Source organism: Melanerpes formicivorus, unplaced genomic scaffold (assembly GCF_026170545.1).
Source record: "Melanerpes formicivorus ecotype bairdi unplaced genomic scaffold, bMelFor1.0.p_v2 SCAF_73, whole genome shotgun sequence".
NCBI lineage: Eukaryota > Metazoa > Chordata > Aves > Piciformes > Picidae > Melanerpes > Melanerpes formicivorus.
Window position 1 is genome coordinate 82,293 of NW_027142425.1, and position 16,699 is coordinate 98,991.

Below are 16,699 nucleotides of genomic sequence, written 5' to 3' on the forward strand. Positions count from 1 at the left end.
GGGAGGCTTTGTCCTTCCCAGTGATTAAAGAACTCTGTTGTACTGCCGCTGAGCATGGGCTCTCTTCTTATTTCGCTAATCTTTTAACATCTATACTCGACAATCAGGTAATGACACCATATGACTTAAAATCTCTAGCGCAACTGTTGCTAACTCTGTCTCAGTACACTCTATGGGAGTTCCAGTGTAGAAAAGGGCTCCAAGCGCTCTTACTTACATATGCGGGACATAACAATCAGGCTTTAGCAGCACTCACGTTGGATCACCTCACGGACACAGGTCAACACACCGACCTGGCAGAGCAAGCCCGCGACTGCCCGCAGGAAGTCCTGGAAGCATTGCGAGAGGAGGCACAAAAGACTTTTCTTAAAGTCCCGGACTCTCAAAAGCCACAAAAAGTTTTTACGAATATTGTTCAGGAACTGCGGGAACCTTATATGCAATTCATAGACAGGCTTAAACGGGCCTTAGAATGCCAAATCAATAATGGGGAAGCAAGGGAAATATTACTGTTGAAATTAGCTGTGGAAAATGCAAATGCAGATTGTAAGAAGCTGTTAAAATCTTTGCCTAATCAAACCCCCACCTTGCTAGAAATGATTGAGGCATGTAATAAGATAGGTACGATGGAACAGAAGTATGAAGCTATGGCTGCAGCTTTCGCAGCTATGAATGGTCCAATGAATACAGGAGTTTGTTATGGCTGTGGGAAACCGGGTCATCTCAGAAAGAATTGTTTGGTAGCTAATACTGGAGCCAAACCTAAGGCACCTGGGATTTGCCCTAAGTGCCAGAAGGGGAGGCATTATGCTAATCAATGTTGATCTAAGTATAATTCTCAAGGGCAGCCTGCGCAGGGAAACTGGATGTGGAGCGCGGGATGGTGCCGTGCACAGACACAAATCATCCAGCTGTCACCGGCCAGCCAGATGCCGGCAGCACACACGTCTCTGACCTCTGCCCAGCAACAGCAGGCAGCACAGAACTGGACCTGGCAACCTCCAACACAGTAACTTTACTTGATACCATGGTACATTTATTGCCAACAGGTGTGTCAGGTCCTCTTCCAGTAAAAACTCAGGCATTAATAGAGTATCAACAATGATATCAGGACTTTTTGTGCTTCCTGGGGTTGTTGACAGCACAGATAAAATTCAGGTCATGGCATGGACTCCGTTTCCTCCCTGCATGGTACCGAAGGGAAGTTGTATTGCACAACTATTATTGCTTCCCTTGGGATCGGAACATCCCCCTGCAAAGGGACCTTTAAGAAATAAAGGAGGATTTGGGTCTTCTGGGGATCCACAGATTCTGTGGGTACAGGCTATCTCTCAAAAACGTTCTATCTGTCAATGTGTCCTGATGTATGGTCAGCAAAAAATAGTGCTTAGTGGTATAACTGATACTGGAGCAGATTTCACAGTGATTTCTAAAGCTAAATGACACCCCCACACACACTGGCCTGTAGCTAGTGCATCTCAGGTGCTGGCAGGCATAGGGGGAGCTGGAGAAAGTCATCTGAGCCTGAATTTCATTCAGATTCAGGGACCAGAGGGACATACAGCTTCTGTAAAACCTTTTGTTTTACCTGTGCCTATGGTGCTATCACCATAGGCACATGATGTGCTTTCACAATGGGGGATGACCATGAACACCCATTTTTCGAGGGGGCCATTGCGGTGCGTGACACCCTTCAGTTAACATGGAAAACAAATCCCCCTGTCTGGGTGGATCAATGGCCCCTACCATTGGAAAAGCTTCGCACACTCCAAGAACTAGTCACAGAGCAACTGGGGAAAGGGCATATTGTACCCTCCACGAGTCCATGGAACTCTCCTATTTTTGTCATCAAAAAACAAACAGGCAAGTGGCGCTTACTCCATGATCTCAGAAAGATTAATGACGTTATGGAAGATATGGGGAGCCTTCAACCAGGGCTACCCTCACCCACAATGGTACCACGATATTGGCATTTAACTGTTATTGACCTAAAAGACTGCTTCTTTAGCATTCCTTTACATCCAAATGATGCTCTTAAATTTGCTTTTTCAGTTCCAGACATCAACATGCAACAACCTTTGCAGAGATATCATTGGGTTGTGCTTCCACAAGGAATGAAAAATAGTCCTACAATTTGTCACTGGTATGTAGCAAAAATTCTTAGTCCTGTTCGAGAGGCATTTCCTGATGGATGACATTCTAGTGGCAGCACAAAGCCCCGAGCTCATGGAGAAAGCCATAGCCCTTACTGTATTCACTGTGACTCAAGTGGGTTTTTGTGTAGCATCTGAGAAAATTCAGAATGTAACACTTTGGAAATATTTAGGGTAGAGAATTCAGACCCAAACAATTGTTCCACAGCCTTTACAGAGCAATGCACATGTGAAAACACTTCATGATGTTCAGAAATTGCTGGGAACTATAAATTGTCTTCATCTTTTAAATTTCTTGGTAATTGGGGACTTTCTCTCTGGATTTGTAGTTTTCTTAGAACAATTATGTATGCTTTTACTGCTTTATTCTTTTTGCTACCTTTTTTTACCTTGTTTATTGTAATGCTTATAGAGTTTGATTAATTGCTTTGTTAAGGGGATTCTTGTTATATAACAGAAGGGGGAAATGAAGGGTTAAATCTTGGAGAGCCGAGCTCCAAGCACTGCTGGACTGGTAAGAAGGAGACAGTGTTGGCCTTGATGGTTTGTGAACTACGGGAACACAGTGCAGCAGTGCTGTTGGAGGAGGGCAGATATTTGATTACAAATGGTTATTATGACCTGAGAGTGTAAGACTTCAGACATACAGCAGATTGATATAACAGAGTCCCTGGTTCCTGTCGTAAACTGCTTTTGCGTTGTATTAGTTTTATAAAGAAGGATTTTGCATAATGAAGTGGACACCTGGCCTGCATCAGGCTGCGTCCCGTCTCTTAATCGCGGCATCCACTGGACTCTCACCAGCAGCTCTATGTCTCTCTTAAACTGGGGAGGCCAGAACTAGAGCCAGGACTCCAGCTGTAGTCTCACAAGAACAGAGCCTTGATAGCAAAACTGTTGCCCTTTGAATCTTTCACATGAAACACATCTAATGACCCAGGGTGTCTCTTCTGGCTGGTGATGACCTCAATACAGCTCAAGCTGGCACCAGAGTCACCATGCACAGGTTGGGAAAGGAAGATGCATGTGACAGGAGCTGTCTCCAGGGACGGTGGGGAAGCCCCTTCAGCTTGGAATCTTTGAGGAGCACCTCTGGAGAAGGGAAGGGACAGAGATTAACTGATCCCATGGATCACCATGACACCTGGAGATGCCAACTAAGGTCCCCCACAGGAACTTTGGCATGCCTAGAGGCCCCAGGCAGCTCTCTGGCCCCAGGGCTAACTCAAACATTCCCCATCACCTTCTTGAATCTCTCAACACCAAGGAGGTGACCCTCTCACAGTGTCCAGTTCCTGGGTGTGATCTGGCTGTGGCCTTCTCTATGGTGCCCACACAGAGAACCAGAGGGAAGGCCAGTAGCCTGGCTGTGGGCACCAGCAGGGCTCTGGGGGTGTCGTAGTTTGGGCTGGGTGTCCTCTGCTACAGGGGTGTTTCCTGTGTCCAGAAGTCCAGCCCAGTGGGTGGACACAGGAAATTAGGTTATTTCCTACCATGATCCCTTGCACCACTATAAGTTTCACGTTGGGGTCTGGCACTTGCCAGAGGTCTCTGCTGGAGCCTGGTTGCTGCTGTGTTGAGAATGCTCAAAGATCAATATCTGTGTCGTGTCCTGGAGGTTAATGCCTTGGGACCACAAATGTTCTGTGAGCTGTGCTCCCAGAGCACCCCAGGTAGCTCCTCCACAGACTCCTTCATGAGGGAGTTGTCTTTCACAGTGATAAACCTGGGGGCCTGTTGGTCAGGTCCTCGTGGGGCACATCCTCGTGGGGCATCACTTCATGGTGCAGCTCTTTGCTTCATGAAGCCTGGAGAAGCTGTGGCCTTCTCCCATGGTGGCACAGCAGAGAGAGGTTTTTTCTGCTGGGCTGCCAGCTTTGAAGCACTCGCTGCCATTTCTGGAAGGACATCTCTCCCCCTGTCCTTGCCAGTTGAGGCCCCTTTCCTGATCTCTGGCCCTTGCAGTTTTCCCTCCACCCGTGCAGGCTCGGTGCCTGTGGGACCTGTTTGAGGGAGGAGATAATGTTAAAGATGATCCTGGGGAACACATTGCCACTCTGCTTCCTTCAGTGCCAGGGGCCTGATTGTCTGCCCTCTGATGTTCTCTGGAATGGTCTATGTGAGCTATGCTGGAGGCTCATGGGAGGTAGAGAAAAGTGAGGGGAGAAAGGGGAAAAGTAAAGTCAAGAGGGAAAAGGGAAAGAGGTCTATAGCCTGCCCTCTGCAGTTCTCCCTCTCCCTCTGCCCTCATCCACATCTGTCCCCATCAGAAGAAGCCTTTGAGGGGTTGTGCTGGTTTGAGCCAAAAGCTCATATGGAAACGGATTGAGATTCCCTCCCCTCCTCCCTTTTTCCTGGTAAGGTAAAGCAAAGCAAATTAGTCAGGAGAAAGGAGAGGTAAGATCACAACAGAAAATGGTCTGGAATCAGTTTGGAAGTAAAAAGATAATATATATCAGTAACAGGGAAGGTTACAAAGGTATAAGGTAAAAACTAAATAGAAAAATATACAAACCCAGGCCCAGCTGGCATTGGATTCCCTTGATTCAATGGAAAGTGTGGATGCAGCATGGAAGTGGGAAAGGCCTGGCCTTGGTTGATGCAGGAAGAGGCAGATGACCTCTCTGGAGCATGAGAGGCAGGGAAAGAAGCAAGAGCTCAGAGGGGTTGTCTCAGTCCGGAGACACAGTTCTTTTAAATATTCCTGTGATGTGAAATTAGAGGCACAAACGAGGCCAAAGTATCAACAGCTAGACTATTTATTACATAAATAAAGTGGACATAAGAAGGGAAGAGGGAGAAAATAGAGAGGCAGAGAGAGAAGAGAGAGAGAAGAGGAAAGGAATTATATTACCACACCCCTCACTCCCCCAAGACAGTTTGAGTCTGTGGAGGAAAGGTGCTGCAGGAGATCTTGGGTTGGTACAGGAACAGTGCTGAGACTCTGGCTGGAGAAGAGCTGTGGTCCTCTGGGGAGATGTTGGGTTGGTACAGGAACGGTGCTGAGGCTCTGCCTGGAGAAGAGCTGTGGTCCTCTGGGCAGCCTCTTTTCTCCATGAGTTGCAGCAGGCAGAACTTAGGACACAGAGAAAGGGTTCAGTCTGCTTCTTCCAGGCTCCACGGGTTCTTTTCTCCGGAGTAGCACTGTCCCAGGCTTCTCCTTCTCAGCGGCATGGTCCGTCTCCTGTGTTTTACTTCTCTTAATCATCCAGTCTGGGGGATACAGTCCCCCACATTTTTCTTCTCCATTTTTCTTCTTCTGAGAAGCCAGTAGTTGCTCAAGTCTTTTATACAGTTTTTAGTCCTTAGGTATGTATCCAAGTGTTGTCCCTCAGGAATTCCAGGGCCAGGAAATCATCCTTAGGTAAATGTCCCGGAATCGTTCCCCAGGAAATCTTTCTGTGCATTTCTGAGTGTTTGGGCAAGGTTCTGGATGGGGGTGGGGGGGCTCCGCCTCCTCCATCCTCATCTACATGCCCCCATACTCATTACATATCATGAAACAGGTGGTGAACCCATTGTCTACCCTTTCCAGGGTACTTGATGGGTGGAGATTATCTTGCCCTGAAGGCATGATGGCTGGGTCCTTGGGTCCATTGTTGTAGTCCAGTGTTATCATGATGCAATCGCAAGGTGATTTGCATCCAGCATTGGTAGACAGGATTCCTACATGATCTTTGCACCTTCTTTCCAGTGGCTCTGCCCAACACACGTCAGCAATTGTCTGGGCAAGCAGCAAGCGATTTTATCTTTGTTGAGTCACACCAAGAGAGACAAGCTTTTAGTCTCTCACAGGGGTTTCGCCTTAAAACAGGTTTGCTGGACAGGAAGGGGCAGTGGAACAGACCTTTAACCCAGCAGACCCCTTCTCCTCAGAGGGGGAAGACCAAATCTCCCTCTCTCTGCCTACCTGGATCAGGTTTCTTTCATCCACCTGGGGGGCTGGGTTCTTTTCAGCCCCCATCAAGGACAGGTGTAACCTGGAACATGGGTCCAGCAGAAAGATGAGCACAGCAAGCCATGGGGAAGGGACATGTCTTCTGACAGAGAGGGCAGAGGAGAAGAGGTGGGTGCTCTTGGAGTTGCGGGGGAGGAACAAACCTTAATTTCATCAAAGCATGGAATGGTTTGGGTTGAAGAGACCTTTAAAGCTCATTCAGTCCAAGCCCTGCAGTCAGCAGGGACAGCTGCAACTAGAGCAAGTTGCTCAGAGCCCCAAACAATGGGGCTGATCTGCCATGGTTCCAGGCATTGAAGGGGCATCTCCCACCTCTCTGGGCAACCTGGGCCAGGATCCCACCACCTTTCTCCCTCTCTCCAGTGTGAATCTCCCTCCTTGAGTTCAAACCATCACCCCTCGTCCTGTCATCAGCATCAGCCTTCGTTATGTAGTGCCCAGAGACAGGACAAGGGCCAGTGGGCAAAAACTGGAACCCAGGAGGTTCCATCTGAACAGAAACTTCTTTGGTCTGAGGGTGCTGGAGGCCTGGAACAGGCCTCCCATAGAGGTTGTGGAGTCCTCTTCTCTGGAGAGCTTCCAACCCCAGCTGGACATTGTGATCCTGGGCAAGCTGCTGTAGGTGCCCCTCCTTCAGCACAGGGGTTGGACTGGATGATTTCCAGAGATCCCTTCCAACCCCACCATGCTGGGACTCTGGGATATACCCTGTTACAGACACAAGAGAGTTCAGATTCCCTCTCATCTTGAGGTCTGGCCAATGAGAACTTGACCAGCCCAGCTTTTCTCTTCAGTCAGAGACTGCAAAAAGGGTAGAGATCATCTCTGCTGGGTGTTTGGGAACTTTCTTACTTCTCTGTTCTTCTCCACTGAATCACTGCCATGGTTCCTTGAAGATTTGATGAACCAGAATAGCAGAAAATCCATCAGAGAGTACTCCTTGTTCAAAAGAGCAGGTAACAAACCTCCATTCAAGAGAATCATAGAATCACAGAATTGTCAGCATTGGAAGGGACCTCAAGGCTCAGCCAGTCCCAACCCCCCTGCCATAGGCAGGGACACCTCACACCACAGCAGGTTGCTCACAGCCACATCCGGATGGGATCCATCCTAGGGTGCTGAGAGAGCTGGCAGATGTGCTAGCTAGGCCACTCTCCAGCATTTTCCTCCAGTCCTGGCTCACAGGTGAGGTCCCAGATGACTGGAAACTGGCCAATGTGGTCCCCATCCACAAGAAGGGTCGGATGGAGGAACCTGGAAACTCCAGGCCTGGCAGCCTGACCTCAGTGCCAGGGAAAGTGATGGAGCAGATTATCCTGGCGGCAATAACTGCGCACCTGAAGGATGGCCAAGGGCTCAGGTCCAGCCAGCATGGATTTAGGAGGGGCAGGTCCTGCCTCTCCAACCTGATCTCCTTCCATGCCCAGGTGACTTCCTGGTGGATGTGGGGAGGCCTGTGGATGTGGTCTACCTGGACTTCAGCAAGGCCTTTGACACCGTCCCCCACAGCAAACTGCTGGCTAAGCTGTCAGCCCGTGGATTGGACCATTACACTCTGTGCTGGGTTAGGAACTGGCTGGAGGGCCGGGCCCAGAGAGTGGTAGTGAACGGTGCCACAGCCAGCGGCAGCCAGGCACCAGTGGTGTGCCCCAGGGATCAGTGCTGGGCCCTGTGCTCTTCAACATATTCATCGATGATCTGGATGAGGGTGTAGAGTCAGTCATCAACAAGTTTGCAGATAACACCAAGCTGGGAGCAGATGTTAGTCAGTTAGAGGGTGGAAAGGCTCTGCAGAGGGACCTCGACCGACTGGACAGATGGGCAGAGGCCAACAGGATGGCATTCAACAAGTCCAAGTGCCGAGTGCTGCAGTTTGGCTATGGCAATCCCATGCAGAGCTATAGGCTGGGGTCAGAGTGGCTGAGAGCTGCCAAACAGAGAGGGACCTGGGTGTGCTGACCGACAGCCACCTGAATATGAGCCAGCAGTGTGCCCAGGTGGCCAGGAGGGCCAATGGCATCCTGGCCTGCATTAGGAATAGTGTGGCCAGCAGGAGCAGGGAGGTCATAGTGCCCCTGTACTCTGCTTTGGTTAGGCCACACCTTGAGTCCTGTGTCCAGTTCTGGGCCCCTCAGTTCAAGAAGGACATTGAAACACTTGAACGTGTCCAGAGAAGGGCAACAAGGCTGGGGAGAGGCCTTGAACACAAGCCCTATGAGGAGAGGCTGAGGGAGTTGGGATTGTTTAGCCTGGAGGAGGCTCAGGGGTGACCTCATTGCCCTCTACAACTACCTGAAGGGTGGTTGTAGCTAGGAAGGGGTTGGCCTCTTCTCCCAGGCAACCAGCACCAGAACAAGAGGACACAGTCTCAAGCTGCGCCAGGGGAGGTTCAGACTCGTGGTGAGGAGGAAGTTCTTCACCGAGCGAGTCATTCGGCATTGGAATGTGCTGCCCAGGGAGGTGGTTGAGTCATCGACCCTGGAGGCGTTCAAGAGGAGACTGGACGTGGCACTTGGTGCCATGGTCTAGTCATGGGGTCTGTGTTGATAGGTTGGACTCGATGATCCTCGAGGTCCTTTCCAACCTAAGTGATACTGTGATACTGTGATCCAGCCTGGCTGCAAACACCTCCAGGCAGGAGGCTTCCACCACCCTCATGGGGAACAACTTCTTCCTCACATCCAATCTCAATCTCCCCACTCCTAGTTTTGCTCCATCCCCCCCAATCCTATTGATTAGCAGGAAATTCTTTTAAAATGTTTATCAAGTTTAACAGAGTTAACAGAGCTGATAAGGGACTCCCCAGTGGCAGCTGCAATGCAGGAAGTGGGGAGACAAGTAGACATATAGATAGACACCACCTGGACAGTTTGCATACTTGTTAGATAGGTAACCTTTGTATAGATAGGAAGCATCTGGACTTTTGCTATAAAGTATTAACGTGCCACTGTCATTTTAGATGAGTAACTTTTTGTATCTAAGCCTGCACAATACCCTCTGAAGGCACACAGGTCTTTTGGAGAGATCCAACTTGTGTCCAGCACTGAAATAGAAGCATAATACAAGGAACTGTAATTGGAGAGTTTCTTGTCTTTCTCTAAGTCACTATCACTCCCTGACACCCTAAGAAGTCCCTCCCCAGCTTTCTTGCAGCCCCCTTCATATCCTGGAAGGCTACAAGGTCTCCCGGGAGCCTTCTCCTCTCCAGGCTGAACAACCCCAACTCTGTCTCCATAGCAGAGCAGCTCCAGCCCTCTGCTCATCCTCGTGGCCCTTCACCCTACCAAGCATCCCAAACGGAGAGTCCATCCCGGGGATTTCTCAAAGGATCAGCCCTGTGCTCCGTCTGCTGCCTTTTGCAGGGAGTACCCTGGTGCTGTACAGCCTGCTGCACCTTCCTCCTGAGATCTGCCCCTCCCCTGCCGTGGTGGAGATCAGATGTTGACTGCAGAAAAGCCGAATCATGAAGCAGAGGCTGTACACCAGGTTCTTTTCAACAAAGGAAGCGACTCCCTCCCTCCTCACGCACAAGTCAGAGCAAGGCACCGCCAGCACCTCAGCGCTTCCGCACGCGCGGCAGCGGCGGTGACGCAACAGGACGGCCCGCAGGCACGCCCGCCCTCCGTACGCACTCCCGCCCGGCAGGGGGGCGGGCCCTACGAGACATCCCCCGGCCCTTCCGCCCGGCAGGGGGCGGGCCCTACGAGACATCCCCCGGCCCTTCCGCCCGGCAGGGGGCGGGCCCTACGAGACATCCCCCGGCCCTTCCGCCCGGCAGAGGGGCGGGCCCTACGAGAGATCCCCCGGCCCTTCCGCCCGGCAGAGGGGCGGGCCCTACGAGAGATCCCCCGGCCCTTCCGCCCGGCAGGGGGGCGGGCCCTACGAGACATCCCCCGGCCCTTCCGCCCGGCAGGGGGCGGGCCCTACGAGACATCCCCCGGCCCTTCCGCCCGGCAGAGGGGCGGGCCCTACGAGAGATCCCCCGGCCCTTCCGCCCGGCAGGGGGGCGGGCCCTACGAGACATCCCCCGGCCCTTCCGCCCGGCAGGGGGCGGGCCCTACGAGACATCCCCCGGCCCTTCCGCCCGGCAGGGGGGCGGGCCCTACGAGACATCCCCCGGCCCTTCCGCCCGGCAGAGGGGCGGGCCCTACGAGAGATCCCCCGGCCCTTCCGCCCGGCAGGGGGCGGGCTTTGTGCGGTTCCCGCGAGAGTAAGGCGGCCTCCGCCCGTCGTGCCCTGGGGTGGCGGCGGCCGCCGTCTGCTGCGCTCCGCTGCCGGCGGCTGGGCCTGGCTCGGCTCGGCGCCGTCATGGCCTCCGACAGCGACACCGAGGAGTTTTACGACGCGCCCGAGGACGTGCACCTGGCGGGTGCCTCCCCCGCGCCGTGAGTCCGCCGCCGCCCTGCCCTTCCATCCCATCCCATCCCTCAGCGCGACCCTGAGGGAGTTCGGCCGCCCCCGGCCCTGTAGGAAAGCACCTGGGGTAGTGGAGAGAGGGAGCAGGGTCTGCCGCCCAGCCTTGCGCCTCCCCAGCCTGGGAGCAGAGGCTCAGCGGCCGGCAGCGGGGTGCTTGGGCCCTGCTGGCCGCAGGCGGAGGGGCTGCGCGCAGCGGGACTAGGGGTGCGAGGGGCGAGCCCCAAAGTCGGGAGGGTGCGAGGGAAGGGAGCAGTTCCCGCTGTACCTCCTCAGGCGTGTGGGTATGGCCGGAGCCATTACCTGGCCGAGATCCTACCTGCCTTCCCGAGGCAGCAGCGGGGAGCTCTTGGAAAAGGCTTGTGGGGACTGAAATGTGATTAAAATTACTCATTTGTGAGAAAAGAGAAGGAAAAAAAGAGGCTCTTCAGCAAGGGGCTAACTATTGCTGCGTGCAGAGTGACTTGTGGCGAGCTCTGTCGCCTGTTGGTGTTGGTGGTGCTGCTTGTGTTTAGCCTGTGCCTGGCTCTGAGGGAAGCTGTGACAGTTCCTGATGTGGATTCCTGGCGCTTTAACCTCGGCGCGGTGCCACTGCCCTGCTGGTGTTAGCTGAATAATGCTCCCTCTCTGTCAGTTTTAAGTCTCTCTTTCCAGGTGTGTGTGCAGCAGTTTGGAGCTTGTGTCAGTTCGGCTTTTTGTGTAGCCTGGACCAAACCTCTCTATTATTCGATCCTGCAGTCTGAGGTTTCCTGTAGCGTATTCAAAGAGCAGTACGACGTGGATCGTGGCATCTGCTCTTCTGAAGCTCTAACAACTGGCCGAGGGCTTGTTTTGACCTGTGCATCAGTGGTCACTGGATGCCTGGAGCAGAGAGGAAAGACTACATCTGTTTCACCCACACACCCTGGGGCAAAGCTTTTGTGACCTTAGCTTTTTGTGTAGCCTGGTGAAAAGCTCATCTTTGTGGGCAGCTCTGCAGGACATGGTGAGCCAAATTCACAGAATCCCAGACTGCCTGCTTGGAAGGGATCCCAAGGATCATCTGCTCCAACCTCTCTAGGTGATAGCAGAGTTGAAATGAGCTGGCTCAGGACCCTGGCAAGCTGAGCATTAAAATTGCTTGGTGCAGGGGAATCCACTGGGATTCCAGTCTCTCTGGGTGATGATTCCAGTGTCTGACTGTTCTCATGGGAAACATTTTCTTCTGGGGTCCAATGGGAATGTCCCCATCAGTAACTTGTCCCTTCCCCCCTTGTCTGTTTCATGGCAAAAAAGGAGTCTGGTAGCTACCTTTTATATACTGTTCCATGGTGATAAGGTCTCCCCTCAGCCTTTTTTTCTCCAGGCTGAACAAACCCAGCTCTCAGCCTTTCCTCACATGGTAAATTATCAGTGCTTGTGAGCTTTTACTCCAGCTGCTCACCTTGCTCTGGTGCTGGTGATCCTGAAGCTCTTCCACCAGTTGCTTTAACTCAAAGTAATTGAAAACAGCTGAAAGCTAGAAGTAGCCAAAACTGTCCAGTAAGTTAAAACAGCTGGAACTTGGCAGGGTGGAGACAGGAGAGGACGAAGGCTTGGGGGTTGTGTAGCCAGAAGCCACAGGCAGGAAGAAGGAACCAGACCTTTTGGTAAAAGTGAGCCATTCAGTCTGGCCTCAATGCACATCCTGTCTTTTATTTGGTACAGAGAAAGCCACATGTCTGCAATTTGCAGGGTGCCAGCACCTGTAGCTAAGCAGGTCTTGAGAGGCTGAAGTCACTCACTAGCAATTAAAAAGGGAGATGCTTTTTGCTTTGCTACTGCTCTTCTGTGACCTACAAGAAAGCATCAATGCAGTCTACTGAATTCTGTCAGCTTGAGTTAGGAGGGCTTAGTTTGCAATATAGCCTGTAACTCAGCCTGCTGCTGAAGCTGTGCTGACAACATGGAGAGTGTTTTCTCTAAGTAAACTCTGAGGTTTCCTGGAAGCTGGTCTCATGTGCAGCAAACACTTCTCGGAAGCAGGCTTGAGCTTGCCGCTAGATATGCAGGGGTCTCAAAGCTACATCCGGTTGGGACCCACAAGAAAATCCAACCCCAAACACCTCTTCTTTGTGGAAGGGGCAACTGAGAAGAAGTTTGTATTGTCCTGTGTGGTGTGAGGCATTTCCTGGTCCATTCAGCGTTCTGATGATCAGCAAACAACACTTGGGAATCCTTTGGGGCAGTTTATGCTGTAGAAAAATTTTTAGCGGGGTGCTGTGGATAAACTCTAATAAGAGTGTGGAGCTTGGAGCTTCCTCTCCCTTGCCCTAAGTTCCATGTGGGAAAGTTTAATAGCTGCTGACACAGAAACTCTACAAGTGGTGACAACTGTTTACATAAACTTGTTGACTTCTTTGGTATTTGTTTATTCCTTGATGTGTGAGAGGGGAATATTCCAGCTGGCTGTGAGCCCCCAGTTCCTGCTGTAAGTCACTGAGAGCTGATGCTTAAAGCCCCCTCCTAGCAGAAGCACCATGTCTGTATCTTCGAGGACGTATGGACTCGATACTGGTCAGTAGCTAAAGGGCAAGGGGCAAAGCGCTTTCCAGTAGCGGCCAGCAGCGGACGTGAACTGGAACCTGGGAGGAGAGCATGAGGAGAAAGTTCTTTGGGGTGAGGGTGCTGGAGGCCTGGGGCCAGCTGCCCAGAGAGGTTGTGGAGTCTCCTGCTCTGGAGAGATTCCAAACCCATCTGGGCAGCCTGCCGTGGGTGCCTCGGACTGGATGATCTGTAGAGGTCCCTTCCAGCCCCCACCATTCCTGTGACCTGTGCTCATTAAGAATTAGCCAATTAGCATTAGAATTAGAAATGCAAATTAGCATTAATTAGCAAAAATGATGACATTTGCTACAAGATGACTCTTTCAGATGGTAGTGGACTGAGGTAGTGCCTCTGAATTGATGACTTGAGTGAGGTGAAGTTTGCTGCAAGCAGATATTGGGAGCTGACTGTATCCCCTGTGGCCAACCCTGTGTCCTTCCCCTCTGCCTTTCACATGTGTGTAGAGTGTCCACCTGTCAGGTAACTGTCTCTCAAGGATTTCTGCTTCTAGGTGCTAGATAAATCATCTAGGTGCCTTGGTGGGCTGGTTGGTGAAGGAACCTATTTGTGAGGGAGCTAGGGGAGTGGAGAGGGAAAGGCAGTCTGACAGAAGCTGCACTTATTTAACCTCTGTCACATTGCTTCGAAGACTGTGACCACAGAATAGCCTTAGAAAAAGACCCTAACATGTAGTGGCACAAGTTCTGACCAGAGGAGGAAGTCAGTTTGGAGAGAAGGAGAGTATGAAGTGAGGTCTGGATTCAAGCATATGATAGGCCCTCTTGTACTTTATCTATAAGAAAAATGACAGCCCCCCCCACACTCTGAAATCAGCAATTGCCAAAGCTGATAGTCTGAACATCCTGTGCCTGACAGTAAGGGGTGAGGTTTTTCCTAATGTATGCTATAAATTGTTATGAAGACCCAAACAAAAGGCCCTGAATTCAGGAGGTGGTGTAGAAAATCAGGACTAGCCTCTGATACCTTCAATTAAATTCTTGGATTCCACCTTCAGTAGTCCTGTCTTTTGCAAGTGTCTTTGCTTTTCCTGAAGAACTGAGTTTTGCCCCCAGAAAAAGAAGGACAAGGAACTGTTGGAGAGATTCCAGAGAAGGCCATGAAGATGAGCAGAGGGCTGGAGAACCTCTGCTATGAGGACAGGCTGAGTAGGGGCTGTTCAGCCTGGAGAAGAGAAGGCTCCAGGCAGACCTCAGAACAGCCTCCCAGTACCTGAAAGGGCTCCAGGAGAGCTGGGGAGGGACTTGTGACAAGGGCTGGGAGTGCCAGTCTGAGGAACAGTGGCTTTCAGCTGGGAGAGGAGAGATTGAGAGTGGAGATGAGGAAGGAATTGTTGAGAGTGAGGCTGGGGAGACTCTGGCACAGGCTGCCCAGGGAGGCTGTGGCTGCCTCCTGCCTGGAGGTGTTGAAGGCCAGGCTGGATGAGGCCTTGAGCAGCCTATGCTGGTGGGAGGGGTCCCTGCCTGTGGCAGGGGGCTGGAGCTGGATGGTCTTGAAGGTCCCTTCCAACCCAACCCATTCTGTGATTCTATTCTGTGTAGGCAGCTTGATCATGTGCAGTTGTTGACACGTGGAACATGCTCTGTGCAACCTTTTTGTTCAGAGGTGCTTTAGCCAACATGCAGCAGTGCTCTTTGCAGCAAGCAGAGGCAGTCTGCAGGGTTGGTGATGTTGTAGTGTCTTGCAGCACTGCAGAAAGTTTCTGTGCTCTGAGCTGAGCTGAAATTCCCAAACACTTCCCAAGAACAGCCCAAACCAAACCGTGTGCTGCAGTGATGAATTCTTGTGGTTCTCAAGTTGTGGACTGCCCCAGGGAACTGCAGCAAGAGCAATTGGAGCTTCCAGGGCAGCCATGCCCATGTGCCTGTGCAGGCTGAAGGACAGCTGTAAACAGTTCCTGGGCTGCTGGTTGAACCTGTGTGGTCTGTAGGTGTGCTGCTGCTAACATATGCCTTATAGAATCGCAGGGGGTTGAAGGGAACCTCTGAAGGGTGTCTAGTCCATCTGCCCTGCTAGAGCAGCATTCCCTAGAATAAGTCACACAGCAGCAATGTCCAGGTAGGTTTTGAATGTCTCCATCTGGAGAAGGAGACTCCACAGCCCCTCTGGGCAGCCTGCTCCAGGCCTCCAGCACCCTCACACCGAAGAAGTTTCTCCTCATGTTTAAGTGAAATGTTCTCTGAATGTTTGTATCTACTGCCCCTTGTCCTGTCACTGGGCACCACTGAAGAGAGACCACCCTGTGCTCTTGCCCCCCACCCTTTAGCTATTGGTCAGCATGGATCAGATCCCCTCTCAGGCTGTTGTTCTCCAGGCTCAACAGCCCCAGGTCTCTCAGCTTCTCCTAACAGAGATGCTCCAGGCCCCTCAGCATCTTTGTGGCCTACACTGGATTCTCTCCAGTAGTTTCCTGTCCTCCTTGGACTGGGGAGCCCAGAACTGGACACAGTGCTCCGGGTCTGGCCTCAGCAGGGCAGAGTAGAAAGGGAGAAGGATCTGCCTTGACCTGCTTGCCACACTTTTCTTGAAGCACCCCAGGACACTGCTGGCTTTCTTGGGCCATGAGGGCACATGGCTGTCCCATGGAGAACTCATTCTCCACCAGCACTCCAAGGTCCTTTTCTGCAGAGCTGCTTCCCACCTGTTCTGGTGCCTGGTCTTGTTCCTCCCAGGGTGCAGGATCCCTACACTTGCCATGAGCTTCCCTCTGCCCGGCTCTCCAGCCCGTCCAGGTCTGACTGGGCAGCCGCAGAGCCTGCCTGGGTGTCAGCCACCCCTCCCAGCTGAAGCTCTTCCCATCTGTTAGCACACCTGCTGTGGAACAATGCACATGTCCCAGGGAAGCAGGCTGCTGGGCCTGCAGCCATTCCTGCCATTGTTCTCTGTCCCAGAGCATGCTGGAATGTGGAGCATTTCAAATGGGTAATAGGTTGGAGCTACCTGCAGTGGGAGCGGCTGCTTCCTGGAGTCTGGTCACTACAGGAGTGAGTTTGAAAGCTGAGTAAATAAATAACAATGTCTTCCTGAGACTGGCTTCCAGCTTCACCAGCTGCCTAGTTTTTTTTTGGGCAGGTGAAATAGGATTTTTCTCTGTGCTTGTTTACTCTGTGTGGATAAACTTGAACCTCTCCTCTGCTAAACTGGGGTTACAGTGATATCATGTAAGAAAAACTAAGGCAGAAGTGGCTTTTAAATCCTGCTCTTTACTAACTGCTCAGGCTAGACACCAACAGTAAGGAGTTGCCTTTCATTTCTGTGGCATACAGAATCAGAGAACTGTTTCAGTTGGAAGAGACTTCCAAGATCATCCAGTCCAACCATCAACCATGACCATCAAACCATGGCCCCAAGTGCCACAGCCACACATTTCTTGAACACCTCCAGGGATGGGGACTCCACCACCTCCCTGGGCAGCCTCTGCCAGTCCCTGACCACTCTTGAAGCAGAGAAAATTTTCCTCACCTCCAACCTAACTCTCCCCTGGCACAATTTTAGGCCATTTCCTATTGTTCCATCAATAGATCCTAGGGAGAAGAGGCCAACCCTCACCTCAATGCAACCTCCTTTCAGAGAGTTGTAGAGAGCAATGAGG

At 51.8% G+C, this 16,699-nt stretch overlaps 1 protein-coding gene across 1 annotated transcript in view; it reads left to right on the top strand.

Moving 5' to 3' along the window:
• Positions 1 to 10,326: 10,326 nt before the first annotated feature.
• The window catches only part of LOC137453887 (WD repeat-containing protein 44-like), a 47,324-nt gene continuing 40,951 nt past the window's right edge, over positions 10,327 to 16,699 (top strand). The window contains exon 1 of the mRNA XM_068163563.1: positions 10,327 to 10,496. Within this exon, the coding sequence (XP_068019664.1) occupies positions 10,420 to 10,496 (77 nt within the window). The 5' untranslated portion in view covers positions 10,327 to 10,419. The remainder of the gene's footprint in view (positions 10,497 to 16,699) is intronic.